The sequence below is a fragment of the Leptodactylus fuscus genome, chromosome 6 (genome assembly GCF_031893055.1).
Source record: "Leptodactylus fuscus isolate aLepFus1 chromosome 6, aLepFus1.hap2, whole genome shotgun sequence".
Taxonomy (NCBI): domain Eukaryota; kingdom Metazoa; phylum Chordata; class Amphibia; order Anura; family Leptodactylidae; genus Leptodactylus; species Leptodactylus fuscus.
Window position 1 is genome coordinate 28,378,415 of NC_134270.1, and position 24,056 is coordinate 28,402,470.

The 24,056-nt window shown below is 43.3% G+C and overlaps 2 protein-coding genes across 5 annotated transcripts in view; both read left to right on the forward strand.

Moving 5' to 3' along the window:
- Nucleotides 1-5,790: 5,790 nt before the first annotated feature.
- LOC142209460 (transcription factor HES-5-like) lies at nucleotides 5,791-7,679 on the forward strand. The gene is made up of 3 exons (XM_075278450.1): nucleotides 5,791-5,863; nucleotides 5,970-6,150; nucleotides 6,618-7,679. The coding sequence occupies exons 1-3, from the start codon at nucleotides 5,804-5,806 to the stop codon at nucleotides 6,860-6,862; spliced, it is 486 nt and encodes a 161-aa protein (XP_075134551.1). The 5' UTR covers nucleotides 5,791-5,803; the 3' UTR covers nucleotides 6,863-7,679.
- Nucleotides 7,680-20,054: 12,375 nt separating this feature from the next.
- Nucleotides 20,055-24,056, forward strand: part of TNFRSF14 (TNF receptor superfamily member 14) — a 33,932-nt gene continuing 29,930 nt past the window's right edge. For all 4 annotated transcript variants that reach the window (XM_075279643.1, XM_075279645.1, XM_075279642.1 and 1 more), the window contains exon 1: nucleotides 20,055-20,180. In XM_075279643.1, coding sequence (XP_075135744.1) covers nucleotides 20,148-20,180 — 33 coding nt within the window. In that variant the 5' untranslated portion in view covers nucleotides 20,055-20,147. The remainder of the gene's footprint in view (nucleotides 20,181-24,056) is intronic.

Sequence of the window (24,056 nt, forward strand, 5' to 3'; positions counted from 1 at the left end):
CAGGGCCATCATCTTGAAAAGATCCTAAGAAAAATTGGTGAATGGTGACCCTTTATAAATTTCATGCTTGGAATCAACACTATTTTATAGCATTTTTTCCATCAATCTGGTATAATGGCGTAAGTACCACTGTCCTAAAAAACAGCGCCCTATGAATACTTTTCAGTCTCTTTTTAATGTATCAGGTTTATCCCCGCAGCTAGCGACAATGTGAATTTTAGGCCAATAATTACATATACATGACTGTAGTCAAACAAAGCAAACAAAGACTTAACAGACTGCTATGTGTGAATAGAGATTATCAATATAGATTTGGAAGGAGCTCTGTCTAGGCATTAAGAGAATCAATGACCACCATCCGAGGTGCACAAGACGCGCTCCTCAGAAGAGAAAGCGGGATGGTTGTTCTTTGGACCATATTGCCATCACACACAGAATGAGCTAATCTTCGGTTTCTAAGAGGCCGTCTGAGAAGTAGTGACAGACACTTTCCCACAAGTTTACAATGAGGACTGAAAGCCCCACAGCTGCTTCACCAGACAAAAGACCTGATCTTATAACAAATGTGAGGAGAGGAGAATAGGCTTGTGTGCTTAAGTCCTACCTGGCTTTGGTTACATGTAGGTAAAAGACAATAAGTGTGTGTAGTGTGCTGCGCGGCTACACAAAGGGGTTATGGTCATATGGTATTCTCTACAGTAACAATCCTGCAAATCCCAAAACCTGGATCCTAGGATTGAAAGGGGATCTGTCACCAGGTAGAACTCTTCACATGAGGACATTCCCTCATATCACTAAGATAGCAGAAGCAATGGCACCCAAAAAATTGTCCCTCAAGTTTCCAACAGTCCTGCAGATAGGACACTGATCCCAAATGTCAGACAGTATAGTGTTTTTGTTGATTCACAGACCTACATGTCTAGCTCAATATTGGTAACTAGTCTTGTGGATGGTCAATAGTGTCAGATTCATGTCTGAGTTAAATATGCAAAACACTGACTATTTTTCATATGAGTGATGAGTCTGTATGTCCATGGAGGAGACGGGCTTGGAGACCATTGTCCCCCACAGTTTTCCAGCCTGTCTACTACTCAGTGCGGACTGAAATAGTGCATGGTGCAATAGGTGCATGGACTGTAGCATGGACTACTGTGGGTCCATGTGCACCCTGACTAAAAATATGAAAAAGCTCTAAAATGGGAACAATTATTTTTCAATAGACTCAGTATTGACAGATCAGGGGGCCATTCACTGAGGAGCCATCTCTGAGTGTCTGATATCTGTCCTAATACTTTTCTATTTGTCTGGTAAATGTGAGGCCCCCACACACAGATCAATCTTAGTGCTAACTTTGAGATTTACATGAAAAGATAACAGTGTAGTATACAAAAGATATTAGTCTTGATCTACAGTCAGTATATTTTATCTGCATATAGCAATAACTGGTTTATCATATAGAAGGTGGTTTAGATTTTCTTTCTTTCTTTCTTTCTTTCTTTCTTTCTTTCTTTCTTTCTTTCTTTCTTTCTTTCTTTCTTTCTTTCTTTCTTTCTTTCCCCCTTCATCTAACTTATATCTATTATCTGTTATTTTCTTTATTCTATTTTATTTCTTCCTCCTTTTCATTCTTTCTCTTTGTACTTCTTCCTTTCTTTCCCTGTCCAGCCCCACCATCACCTAACGTATATCTATTCTTTCTTCACTTTATTTACTTATTTGTTCTTTCTTTCATCTTACCTTCTGTCATTTATTTACCTACTATCTTTTTCTTTGCTTTTACCTAATATCTTCCCATGTATAATCTATCTATCTATCTATCTATCTATCTATCTATCTATCTATCTATCTATCTATCTATCTATCTCCTATCTATCTATTTATCTATCTATCTCCTATTTATCTATCTATCTATCTATCTATCTATCATCTATATATCTATCTATTATCTATCTATCTATCTATCTCCTATCTATCTATCTATTTATCTATCTATCTATCTATCTATTTATCTATCTATCTCCTATCTATCTATCTATCTATCTATCATCTATATATCTATCTATCTATTATCTATCTATCTATCTATCTATCTTTCTAGCTATCTTCTTTATAATATTTTCTGTCTATCTTGCCTACTTATATCTATATTCTATTTATTGATCTATCGTTTTTTCTGATATTTTCTTCTCCTGTGTTGCCAACTGATATCTATCTTCTTGTTATCTATTCTCTATTATACTATCTATTTATCTATCTCTCTGCTCATCATGCTTTTATATTATCCTATCTATCTACTGTATCCAGGGTCGGACTGGCCCACTGGGGAACCGGTGAATCCCCGGTGGGCCCCGAGCCTTGACTATCAGTCTTCATTTCCCCAATGCAGAAGCATTGGCCAGGGGCCCGATCGGGATGTCAGGGGCCGGGTCGGGCCCCTGTCCAGTGCATATGCATTGACAAACTGAGCACTGATAGTGGCAGGGGCTGGATCGGTAAGCTCGGGGCGCTAGGCTGCTGGCAGCGCTGTAATGATTAAAGATGGCTGGCTGCCGGCAGTTTCCCAGGGCCCTGACACTTACACAGGGGCCTCCTGCCAGTCATATACTTTCCCTATACATCGGGAGGACAGCAGGGGCATCAGCTGCAGCACCTATCCCTGCCATCTTATGTATAAATTCAGTGGACTGTCGACTTTCTAGTGATGTATTAAACCGCATGGGCCCCAAATGGTGAAAGGTCCTCTTTAAGGATTAGGCACAACAACGAGACGCAGCTAAAAAACACTGTGGAAAAAAAATAGCAGTGAATCTCAATGTATTTTTTCCACAGTGTTTTTCATTAAATTTTTGTCCCCAGCACCCTGTTGTCCCCGCCTGTGTCTGTTTGGTCTCATAGCCTCATCTCTGGAGATTCTGTACCTAATTAGTCTCAGCGATCACATGAGGTGCAGGACTCCCAGCAAGGAGGCACCGGCACAAGACTAAATGGACACTGGTGGCAGACAATGGAGCAACGGGGACAGGTGAATGTGCTTTTTATTTATTTTTTATTTAACACCTCCCTCGCAGCACATGAATTGCTCCAATTCCTGGACAAATCTTTGAAGGGGCTCTATCAGCAAAATTATGCTGTATACATACAGAAGGTATGATCAAGGCAGGGAAGAGCCAGGACAGGAGGACGTTGCTGGAAGAAGAGGAAGGCGTGACAGCAAGATGACATCGGACCGTGCAGGACGATAAGTATAATTTACATATATGTTTTTATGGTTTTATTTTAAAACGGTGGTGGTGGGGGGGGGGGTTAAAATAACATTAGCGGAGCCTGAATAGCCTTTTTAAAGGCTATTCACGCATATGTGGGGCTCATACAGCAAAATTTTGCTGATAGAGCCCCTTTAAAGGATTTATCCATCTTTGTAATATTGATTGTCTGTCCTTAGGATAGGCCAGCAATATTACATCTGTGATGATACAACAGCCAGGACCTCTGCAGATCAGCTTTTCCAGGACAGCTGGGCTACAGGTAATAGTAACATTTCTAGGAGCTGCGCTGTTCACTTTCCATACACTGTGTAAGCAGTATGTTTAGGTAGTGCGTTGTTGCACATCGTATGGCAGGTGAACTGCATGGCTCCCGACATGTTATTACCTTTAGCCGCCCTGTCTCGGTATCGCTGGTCTGCAGGGGTCCTGATGGTGGGCCCCTAGAAACAATTCCACTGGTGGGCCCTAGACACCCCAGTCCGACCCTGACTGTATCTATCTATTTATCTATCTTTCTATCTATCTTCCTATGTGTTATCCATTTTCTATTATACTATCTATTTAACTATCTTTCTGCCCATCTGTCACATATTTTGTATTACTCTATCTATCTACTATCTATCTATCTATCTATCTATCTATCTATCTCCTATCTATCTATCTATCTATCTATCTATCTATCCATCCATCCATCTATCTATCTATCTATCTATCTATCTCCTATCTATCATTCTATCTATCTATCTCCTATCTATCTATCTATCTATCTATCTATCTATCTATCTCCTATCTATCTATCTATCTATCTATCTATCTAATCTATCTATCTATATATCTATCTCCTATCTATCTATCTATCTATCTATCTATCTATCTATCTATCTATCTATCTATCTATCCATCCATCCATCCATCTATCTATCTCCTGTCCTATCTATCTATCTATCTATCTATCTATCTATCTATCCATCCATCTATCTATCTATCTATCTATCTATCTATCTATCTATCTATCTCCTATCTATCATTCTATCTATCTATCTCCTATCTATCTATCTATCCATCCATCTATCTATCTATCTATCTATCTATCTATCTATCTATCTATCTCCTATCTATCATTCTATCTATCTATCTCCTATCTATCTATCTATCTATCTATCTATCTATCTATCTATCTACCATTATATCTATCTATTATGTCTATCTATTATTCTATCTATCTTCCTATGCATTACCTATCTTCTATTATACTATCTATCTCCTATCTATCTATCTTTCTATCTATCTATCTATCTATCTATCTATCTATCTATCTATCTATCTATCCATCCATCTATCTCCTGTCCTATCTATCTATCTATCTATCTATCTATCTATCTATCTATCTATTTATCTCCTATCTATCATTCTATCTATCTATCTATCTCCTATCTATCTATCTATCTATCTATCTATCTACCATTATATCTATCTATTATGTCTATCTATTATTCTATCTATCTTCCTATGCATTACCTATCTTCTATTATACTATCTATCTCCTATCTATCTATCTATCTATCTATCTATCTGTCTGTCTGTCTGTCTGTCTGTCTGTCTGTCTGTCTGTCTATCTATCTATCTATCTATCTATCTATCTATCTATCTATCTATCTATCTATCTATCCATCCATCCATCTATCTATCTCCTGTCCTATCTATCTATCTATTTATCTATCTATCTATCTCCTATCTATCTATCTATCTATCTATCTATCTATCTATCTATCTCCTATCTATCTATCTATCTATCTATCTATCTATCTACCATTATATCTATCTATTATGTCTATCTATTATTCTATCTATCTTCCTATGCATTACCTATCTTCTATTATACTATCTATCTATCTCCTATCTATCTATCTATCTATCTATCTATCTCCATCTGTTATATATTTTCCATTGATTTCTACATCTTTGTTTCCATCTAATATCTTCTTATTGGAGCATATCTTCCATGAGTCTATCTCTCCTACCTATCTATCACTTCTGCTTACACGGTAGGTCTGGATGAGTGTGTGTGCACGTGTGTCACCGCAGATTAGAGAATTACCGCACTCATTGCTGTCTGTTGTGATTAGCAACTTCCCGCCAAAAGCAAAATGCAGAGAAATTCATGAATTGCTGCGAATTGTTAAGTGTGTGTTGTCAGAATGCTATTGATCTGGTGCATTAGTCAGTAGGCCAGCACTGGTAAAGGAAGCTTTTTCCCAGCACAGGTCACGTCATTCCCAGCACACTATATCCCCTCTCACACACTCCCCACCTGCTCCTCTGAGACTAGCTTATTATGCCCAAGCCATTCACTGTCAATGCAGCATGACATAATGGATGCCTCCTCTATTGTCCCTCCAGCTCCTCGGATTGGCTGCCGAGTGTGGGAAACTATAACAAACCTCAGACTCACATATCTTTAGCCAGGCCGAGGAGTATAAATAGGAGGCAACGCCACTATCAGCCACAAGACTTCATCCAAGGATCAGTCAAGACAGATGGCACCTAGCACTGTATTCATGGAGCAGCCTAAGGTCTCCTCGAAGGAAAAAAATAAGGTAAGATCCATAATATTATTATAAGAATGTATGACGTGATCTCTCCATAAGTGTTCCATAATCATAAGTGACATATGTAATAATAAGATGTCGCCTTCTTCTACAGCTGAGAAAGCCCATTGTGGAGAAGATGCGCAGAGATAGGATTAATAGCAGCATCGAACAACTCAAGACTCTTCTGGAAAAAGAGTTTCACAAGCAACAGCCCAATGTCAAGCTGGAGAAGGCGGACATACTGGAGATGGCTGTCACCTACCTCAAGCAGCAGACTATGCCCACGACCAGCAGTAAGTAGCTCTTTTTGCATTGGGCTTCTATGTACAAATAGCTTGACCTCTCCAAAAAAGTGACCTGTCATTCCTGTGCGGGTGGAGAGATATATATTGCAACCTGATGGGATCATGTATATTGTTGAGATGTCAGCTGGCCATATACAGAAAACCCTACTGTTTAATGGGGCTTCCTGATATTCCCAGTAGATATTGGAGGTGATAACAAATGCATACCAAGTCCTTTTGGAGGAGTCTAGTAGAGGTTCTCTGTCCTCTCCCCACTTGGGAAACATGCACACTCTCTGAAGCCCATCATGTCCAGGGGAGTGGGTGAGATAGCTGATAGCTACTATATTTAATGTATATGGTCGGCCATGATGGCTACTTCTGTAGTATTATAGTTCAACATCTATGGGAATGTTAGAAATTGTGTGTGGCAGGTCTTAGCCAAGTATCTAAGTATGTTCTTCTTCCTTTCTCAGATATAATGCACCAAAATAATGGTCTACACATGGAGTTCAGCGACGGCTACAACCGATGCTTCAATGAAGTCCTCAGCTTCCTCTCCCTCCACCAAAATCAGAGGACAACCGAACTCAGGCTTCTGAATCATTTCAAGCCGAATGAAGACGCCACCATGTCTTCTTCTCCATCTCCTGCCAGATACTGTGACGTCAAGCCATCAGATCTGAGTACCAACAACAACACCCTCTGGAGACCTTGGTAGATGGACTCTTTACTTATGGACCCAGAGGACTTAGAAGCGTATTCAGTCATTGTCCTCTTGCTCTGTAGGAAACATTTTCCTCAACCTCAATGGCTAGGAGGTTGATAGATCTTCTCTCAAGGAATAGAGAGTGGCTGAAGACTCGAAAATTGGGTCTACAGTCTCATCCCTCTGTTCATCTGTATTGTATATTGCAACTTTTGTAGTGCATCATGTGTTAAGATGTCGGCCACAAAGCTGTGGTAGAGTATAAGGTCATGAAATCTCTGTATCGATTGGTTATTACAATCTTTAGTATAATGGCGCTTGTCACTCCAGCACTTGCCACGCCACATGCTCCAGTATTGGCGATAGCTGGAATGGCCATAGTTGCCCAATGGCGGCCTAGTATATGCAAATATATTTCTATGTAAAAGTTTAGTCCTATCTATTTTTTAGATTGTTTGTATGGGAAAATTCTCAAGGTAAATGTAAAAGCTTGTAGCTTTATCTGTAATACACATAACCCTAGGATACAAAGCCCTATGTGCAAGTGAACTGTATAATCCAATGGATGGAGACAGGAGTAGACACAGTCCGTTGTAGGACACGACAGTCGTTTGCTCCATTCACCAGGCCGTGTCCTGACATGGGTTATGGATTATGTATGTGGAATATTTCTACTACTTGTTATTTTGATAAAATAGTTTATGCTTTATGATAAAGGTGAAGGGATGACAATGTATTTCATAGTGAAAGTCTGAATTGTCTCTTGTAATTGCAAAGTGTTTTGCTTCTAAAGTGGACTTTGGAATTATGTTCTTGTATGCATATTGTATATGCGCTCGCTCTATGAGAATTAAAGATATTTTATATAGAAAAAACCTCTCTTTCATTTTTTATTTAACAACAAGTTGCTTGATGCACAATGTAATAAGTGCATTATACGTATCAGGGATCAGTAGCCTTCAGCACTCCAACTGCTGTAAAACTACAACTCCCAGCATGCTCCAGACACTAGAGACACCTTCAGGTCCCCCTCACAGTGACTACTGCTCCCATAAAATGTCATCCAAAAGGCTTTCATACACTGTACACCACTACCAGGTTCTAATATATACTGAAGGCCAAAGATGTCAAATGCAAGGATAGCAACAAGATTCCATAGGCATAATAGATTATCCACTATAACTCAATGAGTAGGGGGTAGCATCTACTATCTGATGTTGCCCCCTGCTGGATGCATTAGTTATATCTCTTCCAAGACAGATTAGTCAACGAATCAAGATTACTGCTAATTTCGGATGTTACTCTAAGGCTGAGTATATTTTGCAGCTGCAAAATTACGGGCGCAAAATTACGCAGTGTATAAGCACGTAACTCCCATTGAAATTAATGGGATCTTTTTGAGCGCGCAAACTCTGACATGCCATATACGTGCCAAATCACGCTCCACTTTACTACGTGTGAACTCAGCCTAAGGGCCCCTTCACACGGCGTAAGCGCGCCGCTCATTTAGACACGTGTACACGTGTCTGAGCGCGGCGCTTCAAAACAGAGCCCATTGATTTCAATGGGAAGCATGCGTATATGCCGATAAAGGGCCCTTACTCCTTCGTTCAGTACAAGATTAGTAGAAGAGGCCTAATACAGTGCCTTAAATACTATTATAAAAAGAGAAGAGGCACCGAGCCGACCAATGTGTAGTAATACGTTTAAGGACAAGGTCAGCTGACAAAAATTAGGCCGCTCACCTGACAGGGTTGTATAGGATACAACAGCCCTGATAGCATGAAGACAATAAATGGGAGCAGGTTTAGGTAGCAGCTGGTCACACGCCAGACGACGTCAGGAAATACCAATTAAAGACCATCCTCTACTGATATAGAGAAAGAAGACCGCGCTCACCCAGGGACCAACACAATCTTTATTAGCACAACGCGTTTCGAGCTGAAAAGCTCTTTGTCAAGTGCACAGAATAAACCACTCCTGGTTGTAGGTTCCTGTTTGTGCACTTGACAAAGAGCTTTTCAGCTCGAAACGCATTGTGCTAATAAAGATTGTGTTGGTCCCTGGGTGAGCGCGGTCTTCTTTCTCTATATCAGTGGAGGATGGTCTTTAATTTAAATACTATTATAAGTGGGGACATATTGCTAGGCTGTGCTATCACTTCTTCACTGCCATCAATGCCCTTTCAGGGGTCCATCACATGATAAAGTACATAAAAAAAAAAAAAAAAAAAACACGCCTACTCACCTAGTATTCCAGCAGAGTTGTTTCCAGTTTGATGCTCATTGTGTCTCCCTAACCCACAGACAGTATTAGTTGCAGCCGCAATGGTGGATCATGGCTCCACCATTATTTTCAACTCTATCAGGGGAGGCAGATAGAGTTGTAATAGGGAACCACTGCCCAGGAAAGTGGAACAGCACCAGAAGTGGCAAACTGTTCTTCTGGATCTGGGACAGTTGAGAGGGGCCCCCACTGCTATATGGCCCTTGAGCCAAACACAGTCCCATTCACTTGAAAAACAGCAAGTACACAATGTACAGTGCTATGCTTGGTATTTAGTGAATAAGTTCTGCAAACTGCTGACCTATAGCAGGGGCACCCCTGAGGCAAAATGAGGGGGCTGACATAGGTGGCACTATTGGGATGGGCGGCATGGAGAAGTGCTGGTCAGTGTGCGCCCCATCAGGTCACATCGCTCTGCAAGTAACTTTACTTTTTTATGTAGATTGTGAGCCCCATTTTTCCTATCAGTATGTCTTTGTAGAATGGGAGGAAATCCATGCGAACACGGGGAGAACATACAAACTCCTTGCAGATGTTGTTCCTGGAAGGATTCAAACCCAGGACTCCAGCACTGCAAGGCTACAGTGCTAACCACTGAGCCACTGTGTTGCCCGAAGTGACTTTACTTGTCAGGACGCACACAACCTAGGCTGCCCTCCTACTCCTAGATTGCCCTGAGCCCACTGCCTCTGTGGGGCCCACCCCAGGACCGCCATTTATATATACTTTACCATTAGCTAGATCGGCATCTGCAAGACATCGATTTAGTTAAAACTCAAGCTGTCTTGTAAACCACAAGCCACTTCAAGTCTGCAATTTACAAGACAGATTATTAATAAGAGATCAGTAGACACCACTCTAACCAGGTGTATAAAGGGGCTATGGCGCCTGTTTATATCACACGCTATCTGTTGCTAACGACCGTGTGATGTAATTCCAGTCTTGTCACATAGACATGTATAGGACCAGGCTGTAATTACATGACATGGCCACTATGAGATAAATGACACTTTGTAAACAGAGAAGCAGTCACAGCACTTACACAGGTACCACTGTTCTTTCACACAGCTGATCAGTGGGGGTCCAGGGTTTTTTATAACCTGGAAAAACTTTTAATTAGGAAACACCTGTGGAAATATTAATTAGAAGCACTATATATATAGGGTATGCATGGACATTATTAATAAAAAGACGCATTTGAGAGTATTATTATGGGGTGTTATATCATAAATTTTATAATTGGGGATGGAGGCTTAGTGTAGGTGAGGACAATGTGGATCAGGTGCCTGGAGAAGTGAGGAGCCAAAGATGTCTATGCTGCAAACTTTACAGAGACAAGTCACAGCTGGTAGAAGTGGTCACGGTTGTCCTAAATGATGCAGAATAAATACTTGACTGAAGGGGGTCTGTCTGGGGGCGCCTTTCCATAGTCCACCCCAGGCAGTAAAGAAGCTAGATTCATTCCGGTCTGTGAGGGTCCTGGGTGTTTGAACCCCACCAGTTACATTGTGATGACCTGTCCCAATATCATCAATGTGTAATTTCAGAGAACCTCTTTAACTGCAGTAACACCATAATTATTAGGTTTTGGGAAGAGTTAAAGTGGCCATACACCTTATGTAGTTGTCATCTGACAATATTACTGATGATACCCCCATACATGATCACACATGACTTGGATGAGCATGCATATGTTCACAATAGAGACAAAAAAATTAAAGGGGGTATACATGTGCAGTTTTGCTTGGTTTTATTTTAGTTACTGCTCCTTGTGTTATTTACATCCAGTGAATCTACAAACTACATTTCCCATTATTCATTTGCCTGCTCTCACTCTCCGTGCCCACCTACCTTCTCCACTCTTCCCTAAAATGAATTCACAGGTAATAAATCACCTCCACATCTAAGGTCATGTGCTGCTGAGATATTTTGCTTGCAAGCTCAGCCCCACTCCACTAGCAGAAAAACACAGAGTGAGAGCAGGCAGGTGAATTATGGGAAATGTAGTTTGTCCACATTTTCACTGCATGTAAATAACAGCGATACAAGGAGCAGCAAGTAAAAGTATATTCAAGAAAAAGCTGCACAAGGGAACAATGAGGATTTAGCACTGCCAGTAATGGGCCCTATGTACTTACCGATCCTGGCTGGGCTGGGATCGGTAAGTGACACCGCGGGCCCCACAAAGACTATCATTGTCTTTGCAGACCCCTGAGTATAATGATCGGAGGCCGGAGAGGTAAGAAACATAAAAAACACTGTTACTTACTTCTCTACCATCCGGGAAGGCTTCAGGCCTAGTCTCTGACGTCACATGAACCCGGCCTGCGTCCCAGGTCATGTGACGTCCGACATCATTGAAGAAGGACGACAGCGGAGGACTACAGCAGACAGAGGGGACAGGTAAGTAACAGTGTTTTTTATGTTTTTATTCCCCCGGGTCTCCGATTATTATACTCTGGGGTCTGAAAAGACCCCAGAGTATAATAATTGTTTATGGGTGTCCACAGTGGGACATAATACTGTGTGCAGGGGCCACTAAGGGACATAATACTGTGTGCAGGGGCCAATAAGGGACATAATACTGTGTGCAGGGGCCACTAAGGGACATAATACTGTGTGCAGGGGCCACTAAGGGACATTATACTGTGTGCAGGGGCCACTATGGGGGATAATACTGTGTGCAGGGGCCACTAAGGGACATAATACTGTGTGCAGGGGCCACTATAGGGCATAATACTGTGTGCAGGGGCCACTATGGGGGATAATACTGTGTGCAGGGGCCACTATGGGGGATAATACTGTGGTCAGGGGCCACTAAGGGACATAATACTGTGTGCAGGGGCCACTATAGGGCATAATACTGTGTGCAGGGGCCACTATGGGACATAATACTGTGTGCAGGGGCCACTATGGGGGATAATACTGTGTGCAGGGGCCACTAAGGGACATAATACTGTGTGCAGGGGCCACTATAGGGCATAATACTGTGTGCAGGGGCCACTATGGGGGATAATACTGTGTGCAGGGGCCACTATGGGGGATAATACTGTGTGCAGGGGCCACTATGGGGGATAATACTGTGTGCAGGGGCCACTAAGGGACAAAATACTGTGTACAGGGGCCACTATGGGACATAATAGAGCGCGCAGGAATGCGGAGGAGGGGGTTGGCCGAGGTCTTCGGCATCGGTCGGGAAGGGGGGGGGGGTCGCCACGGGGCCCCGCCATTCCCTAGTTACGCCACTGCGTCCATGTCTATAGTGTGTTTTGTCTTCTAACTCTTTAATCCCACTTACTTATTAGTAAGTATGGCACCCCCTTGTGGTCAATATTACATATTGCCTCCTATGACTACTCTCCCTTTTTGGCAGCTTTCTCTGAAAACAGTATTTTGTGAAAATTCATATTGCTGAAAATGTTGTGAATGAGCACATATTACATTGTGCCTTCATGTTACAATGTGCCAAAGCAGCTCCTACCATAGGTCAAAAGAGCTGAGATAATGTGACAGCAATCTTTATGTGTTGCGTGTACAGAGACCAAGGTGGAAGAAATGGTGGAAGGATAGTCTATGCCCAGATGCACTGAATAGTTCAGATCCATTTACGTGAATGTGGTTGAGTTACACACACAGGCCACTTTTATTACTGAGGTAATTATTTAAGTTTTGTCGTATTTTGCAGAGGATTTGGTAGATTTTGGCACATTTGTGGCACAAAATGTCACATCTAGGTTTGAACCAATCTTTTCTTCAATCTCCTTCACCATGCCTCAAAATCAGACCACAGCAATAGATACTAGCTGTTTCCAAGATATGACATACAACATCACTACCGGAACAACTACACAGCAACCAATCCTGACCACATAGGTCCCCAGCCGCACACACTATCATGCCCCATAGTGGCCCCTGCACACACAATTATTCCCCATAGTGGCCCCTGCACACACTATCATGTCCCATAGTGGCCCCTGCACACACTATCATGCCCCATAGTGGCCCCTGCACACACAATTATGCCCCATAGTGGCCCCTGCACACACTATCATTTCCCATAGTGGCCCCTGCAAACACTATCATGTCCCATAGTGGCCACTGCACACACTATCATGCCCCATAGTGGCCCCTGCACACACAATTATTCCCCATAGTGGCCCCTGCACACACTATCATGTCCCATAGTGGCCCCTGCACACACTATCATGCCCCATAGTGGCCCCTGCACACACAATTATGCCCCATAGTGGCCCCTGCACACACTATCATTTCCCATAGTGGCCCCTGCAAACACTATCATGTCCCATAGTGGCCCCTGCACACACTATCATGCCCCATAGTGGCCCCTGCACACACAATTATGCCCCATAGTGGCCCCTGCACACACTATCATGCCCCATAGTGGCCCCTGCACACAGAATTATGCCCCATAGTGGCCCCTGCACACACTATCATGCCCCATAGTGGCCCCTGCGTACAGTATTATGCCCTCATAGTGGCCCCTGCACACACAATTATGCCTCATAGTGGCCCCTGCACACACTATCATGACCCATAGTGGCCCCTGCGCACAGTATTATGCCCTCATAGTGGCCCCTGCACACAGTATTATGCCCTCATAGTGGCCCCTGCACACACTATTATGCCCTCATAGTGGCCCCTGCACACAGTATTATGCCCTCATAGTGGCCCCTCCACACAGTATTATGCCCTCATAGTGGCCCCTGCACACAGTATTATGCCCCATTGTAGACCACCTATGAACAATTATTATACGCTGTGGTCTTTTCAGACACCAGGGTATAATAATTGGAGACCCAGGGGAAGATACAAATATACAAAACACTGTTACTTACCTCTCTCTGGCTCGGGCACACTCCCTGCTGATGTCAGCCATCTTCAATGATGGAAGAGACATCACTTGAGGCGGGGCTTGCGTTGCGAAACATATGGATGCAAGCCTTGGTCCATCTGATGTATGTGACGTCACAAAGTAGGCCTGAAGCCTTCTGAAGTCAGGAGGGGTAACAGTGTTTTTTATGTTCCCTCACCTCTCCTGGCCCTCTGACATTATACTCAAGGGTCTAAAAAAAAACCTTAGTATAATGATAGTGGTGTTTGTGGGGTTCGTGGGCCCGTGGCCTTCCTTATCAATCCCAGCTGCTCATCACAGTCTCGACAGAAGGGAAATTGTCAGCGGCCGTAAGCCAGAGTGACGATCATGAAGAAAATAGGGCTTGTTACCTTCTGAAGTTACACCTACTGTCCCAGGCCCTGTGGCAGCCGTTACCCCGGTAGTTACACCCTTGTCAATGGCAGTCCCTGTGGTGGGGCTCCCATGGATCAGACATTTGTCCCATATTCTGAGGATGTGATATATATGTCATTTGGCGGTCAGTAAAGAATGAAAAAATATATCACAATATATATCAATTCTGCAAACGATATACTGTAGTGGAATACAGTGATACTTTCATTTTTGCTATGAGCAGTTTGAAGACAAAGTGCACAAGATATCAAAATGTTGCTTTGAACCTCAATAGTCTGCAGGTGCGCCGTACGACAGCTCAAGGTTTCCTGTTGTTCCGATCTGCAGTCAGTTCAAAGCTTGGAGCACCTGCGAGTTCGCTTTACATGTCTGTTTTAGTAGAGGTATTGTTCTTAGAACTCTCGTGTGTTGTTACTCTGTTATTCCTCCTGGAAATACATGAATAAACTGACTATGAGAAGCTTCTATTCACCTTGTCCTCATGTTCCTACAGACTCTGCCTCTGCCAGTCACTGCGGTTTTTCATGTACTTTGGAACCACTCAGATTTCAAGCTGCTTGAAATGTTATAAACTATAGAATTTCATAACAATTTTCTTAATGAAGCCTGAATTGTGTGCTTTCACTGTTTCGCTGCTTTGTGGATAGCCTCATGACTCTGACTTTTACTCTACTTCTACTCTGTATCTACATTCATGACTTTTGCTATTACAGTACATGACTTTGATCTGGATAATAAAAACTAGAGATGAGCGAGTACTATTCGAAACAGACGTTTCGAATAGTACGCACCCATAGGAATGAATGGAAGCGGCCAGCACGCAGACTTTGCCGGCGGCCGGCTGCTTAACCACGTCCATTCATTCCTATAGGTGCGTGCTATTCGATACTGGAGTTTCGAATAGTACTCGCTCATCTCTAATAACATATCTTAAAGGGATTCTACCATTAAAATCAAATTTTTTGTAGATGTCTTCTCCTCGCCACCGTTCCATAGAAATACCGTTTTTCGCCAGTATGCAAATGAGTTCTCTCGGCGGGCTGGCGGGCCCCAGCGCTCAAACAGTACTGGAGGCATCCCCAATGCTGCAAGAGAACTCTCCAGCGCCACCTCCATCTTCTTCAGGAACAGGTTTCCTTCACGTCTTCTTCCGGCAGTGGCTTCAAACTTCTAGGCCTCGGGCAGCCAAATGTGCATGCCTGCCGGCCACAAGAAAATGGCCACTTACAATACTGTGTAAGCGGCCATTTTAGTATAGCCGGCAGGCATGCACAGTCGGCTTTGCCGTAGGCCCAAGGCCTAGAAGTTTGAAGCCAACCCCCGTGCTGTTTGAGCGCTGGGGCCCACTCCCAGTACTGTGAAAGAACTCGTTTGCATACCGGCAAAAACCGGGATTTCTACAGAACGGCGGCGTGGAGTAGACATCTAACGGTAGGAGACGAATAGCCTTTCTTAAGGCTATTTCTACATGTTAGGGACAAAAAATTTGATTTTAGTGGTAGAATCCCTTTAACCACAAGTTTTCCACCTTCACGCTCAGTCTATTCATACAGTGAAGGAAATAAGTATTCGATCTCTTGCCTTGTCTATAATCACACTGTATAAATTTTATATGAATTATAAAATAAGTACCGTATTTGAACCATCTGGCAAACAAGACTTAATACTTGGTGGCTAAACCCTTGTTGGCGCCCACAGAAGTCAGACGTTTTTGTAGTTGAGGATGAGGTTCAATCCTCTTTGCAGATCATCTCTAAATCATTAAGATTTTAAGGGTGTCGCTTGGCAACTCGGAGCTTTAGCTCCCTTCATAAAATTTCTATGGGATTAAGGTCTGGAGACTTGCTAGGAGGATGTCGCTCAGGATTTTATGGTACATGACTCCATCGATTCTCCCATTGATGCAGTGAAGTAGTCCTGTGCCCTTAGCAGAGAAACACCCCAAAACCAAATGTTTCCACCTCCATGCTTGACAGTAGGGACGGTGATCTTTGGGGCATAGGCAGCATTTCTCTTCCTCCAAACATGGCGAGTTGAGATAATACCAAAGAGCTCAATTTTTGTCTCATCTGACCAATCTGGATCATTCTGAGAGTGATTGGGAGAAGGTGCTGTGGTCAGATGAGACAAACATCAGTATCTGATCTGATGGACGGGGAGTCCTGGGTTCGAATCCTGCCAAAGACAACATCTGCACGGAGTTTGTATGTTCTCCCCGTGTTTGCGTGGGTTTCCTCCCACACAGCAAAAACATACTAATAAGGAATGTAGATAAATATAATACTGATGCCAATAAGAGGGACTGACCAGTTAACTGATGTGAGTTTCACTGTAATGACATAAATTTAAGTGTCTGGTTCCTGGACATGTTTGATACATACAAAATGTATTGCATAGGACTTTAACCGTTTCATAACCAGGCCATTTTCCTTGGTTTATTACTAGACACATTTTTGGATTTTTTTTTTGAATATGCAGTTTTGAGGGCTAGAACATTTATTTTTCATTCAGGTTATTTATATCATTTTTGCATCTTTATTTGGTGACCCACAGGGCTTTATTTCTGCTATCTTGATTTTTGCTAATTTTTTTTAGCATTTTTTTAAAGGTTTTTCCTATTAATTACAGTAGTTTTTATGTACGCAACACAGTTTTGGGGCCCTGGAGTGGTCCTTAGAACCTGTGATTATTTTTTAAAATTTTACTTTCCTGGACATCTCATCCATTGATCACATGGCCATGCTGCAGCTCAGTCCCATTCAAATGAATCGGGCTGTGCTGCAACACCAAGCACAACCACTACACAATGTAAAGCGCTGTGTTTAGTAAATTAAGAAGTAAGGGGGCGTTCACCTGGTGGTCAGCTTTAAAACCCATTCACTTGAATGGTGTTGTAAAGGTGACCGCCCTGTCTGCCTGCGGCCTGTTCGCAAGGAAACAGGTTTTTTTTTTAGCTGGACACAAAGTTGGACATGCACAGCTTTGTGTCTAGCTATAAAAAATTATTTCCCCACGGACGGGCCGCAGGCAGACAGGGGCAGTCACTTTACAACCCCATTCAAGTGAATGGGTTTTAAAGCAGACCGTTGGGTTTCCGTCCCCTGTCCAGTTTCTCTGGTGCTGAAAACGGAAACCCGGCAGAATGGACACATGTGTGAACAAAGCATAATATTGGAAAACTCATTGATGTTGAAGCCTCAATGTTTCAGCAAAAAACGCTGTGCAAACTGAATGGAATCCCATCCACACATTGCAGAAAAAAATCTGCAGTGGAAAAGCTGCATTTTCAAAAACACCCATGTGTGAATTATACCTGTAGAAACGATGGGGCTATCCCTATAGGTATAATAAGGGCAGGCAGTCAGCAGAGGAAAATTCAGCAAAAACTCAATGAAAAGCGCTGCAGAAAAAAACACGATGTGTTTCCGCCACAGTTTTTTGCTGCATTTTGCTACGTGAAGTCTCTAAAGGGATTTCCCAGGCTAAATAATTGATGTGAAGCTGTATGAAGAGGCTGCAGTGTTTGATTCAGTGCTGTGGCCTCTTCAATACTTATTAACCCCTTCCCGACTAGTACGGCAGATGCCGGGTGTTAATACAGGAGACACACAGCACTAATGTTAGCGATCAGTGCCGTACTGATCGCGGGGATTAACTCCTCTGGCGCCTCAGTTAAAGCTGAACGAGGTGCCATTTTACCGGCGGCGAATGGGTGCTGCCAACTTCCCGGGAATCGTTGGCACCCGGGCAAGCTCCGAGGCCTGTGTCCCATTTCTATGGCAGCCGGGAGCCTTGTGAAGACTCTCCGTAGCGGGGAAAAAAGTCAAAAGTGTCAAACTATTGTTTTTTCAGTTTCGTCCCTGATAAAAATTTGAATAAAAAGTGATCAAAGCAATAGCATTTCACCAAAACAGTATAACTAAAAAGTACACCCGGCCCTGCAAAAAAGACGCCCTATACATCCCCATACACGGAAGTATAAAAAAAAGTTACGGCTGTCAGAATATAGCAACTTTTAGAAAAAAATAATTTTGGCACAGTTTTAGATTTTTGCTAAAGGGTTAAAATGTAAATAAAACCATATGAATTTGGTATCCCCGGAATTGCACCGAAACACAGAATACAGGGGACATGTCATTTTGGCTGCACTGTGAACGCCATAAAAACAAAGCTTATAAGAAATTTGCACAAATGCACTTTTTCTTCAATTCCCCCATTCTGAATTTTTTTTTCCAGCTTCCCAGTACATTATACAGAATAATAATTGGTAGCAACAGGAAGAACAGTTTGTCCCGCAAACATTAAAGGGGTATTCCCACCTCACATACTCTCACTTTACTGCTGTAAAATCTTTTCTTCCTGGTTTCTTGCATCATTTGGTGGGCGGGGTTTCACATGCAACCTCCCGTTTAGCTCTGCCCCCAAATTAGCGTGTAGCTCCGCCCACCCATATTGGACTATGAAGTACAGGCAGCAGCAACTCCATTCTGTGTTACATACAGACACTGCCTGTCTCTGCCATAATGAACACAACTGAATTAGCTAGCCTGATAACTGGGAGAACAGAAGACATGAAAGCAGCTCCTCTCCTCTATCTGAGTGCAGGACCTAGGTCACATGGTGTAGACACAGGAATAGCTAGAAACACAGGCTGGCTCCCTGCACTTAGCCCCTCCTCCCTCCCCCCTCAGAGCAGCAGATACATCACTTGACTTTTGAGCAGCTAGGTCAGGGCTGTGGCCACAAAGAAATGAATAAAGTAAGATAGTGGCCAAACAAAGCAGTTTTGCTGAAGCAATGTATTTAGGAAAAGTCTTACATCCACATTAACAAGCAGTATAGATAGGATCCTTGTGATGGGACAACCCCTTTAAGATTTCATATGGCTCTGAGAGCGGAAAAATAAAAAAAGTTATGGGGTTCGGAAGGTGTGGGGTTGTAAAAAAACTAAAATAAAAAAAATGCCTGCAGCGGGAAGGGGTTAAACAGTGCTGATCGTTTCTATAGTGGCTGTGCATGATATCACAACACTGTCCATTCACTTGAATGGGACTCAGCAGGAATCAAGTCATGTGAACTGATGTGAAGTGACGTCACATGGCCTGTGAAGCAGACGTTTCGCGCAGGGAGCCCCAGTGCCTCATCCAAAAACTTAACAACAGGCCCTATTGAATAGGGGGTCACAGATGTCAGACCCTCATGGATGTTTAAGAATAGGTTATCACTAAAAGTCTCATAAAGCCAGCATGCATTTGGTGGTCTGCTCTTTTTGTCCCCTGTGAAGATCAACCACACAGCGAGCAGTCTACCATTCTATTCTAGCATCTATACCCTGTGGGTCCAGTAGGTGGCGCTGCCTACTAGGACTTCTTAGCTAATTCTGGAACAGTTGGGACATTCGGCAAAGCGGTGCAACTAGGATTTTTGGGGTTGGCAGAGATGGCAGCCTTGCTCATCTTACAAAGCGGCCCCATGATCAGCCGATACGCTCGGATATTCCCTCTGCGGACCCTGTTCTCCAGTCTGGGTTCTAGCCCCCCCCCCCCTCGCGTCTCACATTGCTGTGTCATTAGGAGGGGCGTGGTGCTTCTAGCCACGTGATCAATGTGTTGCGTTCGGTGGTTTTCCTTTCTATGATGGGGCCCCTGTCCGTTCGGAGACGGTGGTACAGGCCGCAGATGGCAGGGGGCGTACAATGAAGGACATCTTACCACCTATCTGTCATACATATACGGCGGTGACATGGGCGGACACTTCCGGAAGGCTCTGCACCTGGTGAGCGGCAGGGGTGGGTGGAGACAGCTCGGAGTCTCCTGAGCAGCCCGGAGCTATAAGCAATCTGCTTTGAAGTCTTTCTATATATTCTGTATATGTGCTTTTTCCTTCGTACACCGTGCATTTTATAGTCACTGTGCTCAGCTCTCCCCTCATGTGCCTTTCAGTTGTGGCTTCTTCCTTATCGTGCATGATTTTGTTATCACTTCCTGGCCGAGCCAGTTTTTTATGTTTCTGTTTACATAGTACACCAAGGACTAAAAATGCTGTCAGCTTAGGCTATTTGCAATGTGTAGCTAAAATCCAGCAGGTTTATTGCAGTTGCTTTGAAATTTGTCTCTGATTTATGTGCAGCTAGCAATACCCGCGACTTCGTCTGCTGATCTTGTTCCTCACACTGTGCCTGTGATTGTTCTGGCATCTCAGCAGCTTGCTGGGACGCCATATAATGAGCGTGTTGTTGGCGTTGATGATCCACCTATTTCGGCAGCTGTCAAGCTGGCCTGCCACTAAAGATAAGATAATCCTTTAATAGTCCCACACTGGGGAAATTTCAGAAACTCATTCCTCGAGCTGTGCCCGTGATTGTTCCAGCATCTCAGCACCTTGTTGGAACGTCATATAATGAGCGTGTTGTTGGCATAGATGATCCACCTGCTCCGGCAGCTGTTATAGTGGCCTGCTGCTAAACTCATTCCTCGCGCTGTGCCCGAGATAGTTCCGGCATCTCAGCAGCTCGCTGCGACGCCATATAATGAGCGTTTTGTTGGCATCGATGATCCCCCCCCCTCAGCTCCACTTGAGGAGAACTCTGTGACTTCTGGCTTCCTTCATAGCTTTCCTTGTTTGTGACAAATTAGATTTTGTTTTTCCAGGCAAGTTGAAAATTGGCAAACTGCCCATTTGGATCAAAGGCGTTTGCCCATGTCAGTTTGTCAGCAGTGCCTGGAGCAGATCAGTTAACATGCAAATGCATGTTTACACAGAGAGATAAGATTAGTGTAATATAGTATGTGAACATTAATTCATAACAGTCGTGAAGCCATGTCATTTACCGGGATAAAAAGTAGCCGATGTGTTAACTGAGGTCACAATCTATGTGCCGAATTTCATTCAAATCCGTTCAGCGGTTTTTGCATGATTGAGGAACAAACATCCAAACACAAAGGAAGTAGGATAGGATGCTGTAGAAGTGCTGTACTATTTCTAACACTCCCATCAAGAATGACAAGGCTAGGGCTACACTGTGTCCTATGTCATGCAACAAAAACTCCTACCGTTATGTGGTAAATCAACGTACTGTAATACCCAGATGGCCTCTTACCTTTTGGGGTTGTGAATCAGTCACAACACCTATGATTCCAGGTGAGAGTGGCAGCGGATCAGCCTGCGGACACCGGTGACCTGGACAACCGAAAAAACCAGAGGTCTATGTGCAGGGATTCCTCACTCTCTGGAGTATATACACAACACAATCCAGAAGATCTTACTGAAACCTTTTATTGTAAATGAAATAGCAGACCAGCATGACATGTTTCGGGCTTCAACAGAGCCCTTTATCAAGTGCAATCAACTTTGATTTCTTTTTGTAAGAATGCATTTGCCTAATCCATTTTTATTATGAAAACAACTTTTCCAAAAAGAATCTCACAGTCCGTACGCCTCAGATATCGCTGGCAGTGTAAGGGCTCGTTCACATCTGCGTTGTAGGGTCCTTATTGCAGGTTTCCGTTTCCTGCATAAAACAGATGCAGGAGACGGAAACCTGCAGGAGACTTTCTCACCCATTCATTTGAATGGGTGAGAAAGCTGTCCGGCCGTGCGCGGCAGTGAGCGTTTTGCGCTCTCCGCCGCGAAACCGGGTTTTATAATCCGGACACAGAGTCGGACATGCACTACTCTGTGTCCGGATAAAAAAATCCGGTTTCGCGGCGGAGAGCCTAAAACGCTCACCGCCGCGCACGGCCGGACCCAGTCTATGGCTTCCGTCTTCTGCCATGCAGAAGACGGAAACCATAGTACGGAGACCCTGAACGCAGGTGTGAACCCAGCGTAAGACTATGGAAGAATACTGTCAAGGGGGCTTCCTCACAGCCCGCGGCTTTGCCAGGCACTGCCGTTCTGACGGTGTTGGGATATCAGCACTGATATCTCTGGCAATGGAATACATACTGTCAAAGTGCAGTGTCCGCTTTCTAGCCGTATATAATACCGTCAATGTCAAAGGACATGAAAAGTCCACCGTAACAAAAATATCTTAATCAAAAATTGTCCATAACATTGAAAAAAAAATTGAGATTTTATTTTTGCCAAAATTGTCCAGATTCATAGAACAGACTGTTCAGAAAGATCCTTCACCTATTTCAACTTTTCATAAGGACTCTGATCCCTTTTAATTATTAACCCTGTTCTGCCTGTAGCGTATACTTGTTGCTTGTTGTACAATTCATTTGGCACAAGAAGTGCATGACTGTATAGCTGCTTGTATTCCATGACAGGACATGTGTGGGTGACTGAATTGCCTGTGCATGTTGTAGGGATTTTTCTTTTGTACCACACCTGGCTTAAGTTATAATGTGGTTGTGCATTTTGACTCTGCATTTTACTAGGGCTGTGAGTTTTGTATATAAGCACAGTGTCCAGGTCAGCAGAGATCTGTGATGGCCAGAGTGGCACCCACTTGAAGAGAGTGCTAGAGAATACCTTCCTGCTCCACAGTGAGGCGCTTTCGGGCTCCTCAGCTGGAGTAATAGTAAATTTTATACATTAGTACTATTTAAGGGGATTGCCTGACTTCTGTTCTGAGTCCGACTCCTTCATAAATGGATGACAGCCATGGTCAGACAGAAAAAGAAAAGATCCTCTAATTCATTAAGAATGTAACAACTAAATTTCTTTGTAAGTAAATATGTAACAAACTATACGTCTAATTATACAGTATTGATAATTTATACTACAATGATTCATTATTTTCAATTATATTTTGAAGCCGGAGTCTGTATCTTTTTACTTACTCCATCTCCACTCAAAATTGGTCCCGACTCCACCCTGGTTGTCCTCTTTGGAAGGCCCCTTTTTGTTGGGCTGGAACTCTTGGCCTTGAAGGAAGTCTGAAGAACCACTCTAGTGGTTCCTATCCTTTTCAAGTGAAGTACCCCCCCCCCCCCTTCCCAGTCAGAAAAAGACCCAACCAAGTTTTCGCAAAGTAGAGATCACTTGTAAATATTAATAAAGTAATGCTGAGTTTGGATCCTTCGTGAAAACTTATGGAATCGGTGCCCCCCATGTAGTATAAGGATCCCCACATGTAATAAAATGTCCACCATGCTCAGTGATGTTTAAGTAATGAGTGTTAAGCTGCATTTGTTACTTACCACCAGCGCGTATTAAGGATATCATGTACCTCAGGCTATTAAGAAAGCGCCACGCCAACCATTCAAGCCAAAGATCCCTGTGGCAGAATTATGTCCCATATCATCCATCCACACAGTATGATGTCCCATAGTGGCCCCTCCACACAGTATAGTGGCCCCTCCACACAGTGTAAAGTCCCATAGTGGCCCCTCCACACAGTATAATGTCCCACTGTGGACACCCATACACACAGTATAATGTCCCTTAGTGGCCCCTCCACACAGTATAATGTCCCATAGTGGCCCCTCCACACAGTATAATGTCCCATAGTGGCCCCTCCACACAGTATAATGTCCCATAGTGGCCCCTCCACACAGTATAATGTCCCATACATTAATAACGTTAAAAAAAGCCCACATTTTGGGGGTTTGTCACCTACAAACTACTATTATACTCTGGGTCTCTTCAGATGCTCATAGTATAATTACCGGAGGCCTAGGGGAGGTGAATAAACATAACCGT

Excerpts from the sequence above, each read along its gene's own strand:
- LOC142209460 (XM_075278450.1), top strand. The coding sequence starts at position 5,804 with ATGGCACCTAGCACTGTATTCATGGAGCAGCCTAAGGTCTCCTCGAAG. Across the intron at positions 5,864-5,969 it reads CCTCGAAGGAAAAAAATAAG|CTGAGAAAGCCCATTGTGGA; the intron begins GTAAGATCCATA and ends CTTCTTCTACAG. Across the intron at positions 6,151-6,617 it reads GACTATGCCCACGACCAGCA|ATATAATGCACCAAAATAAT; the intron begins GTAAGTAGCTCT and ends TTCCTTTCTCAG.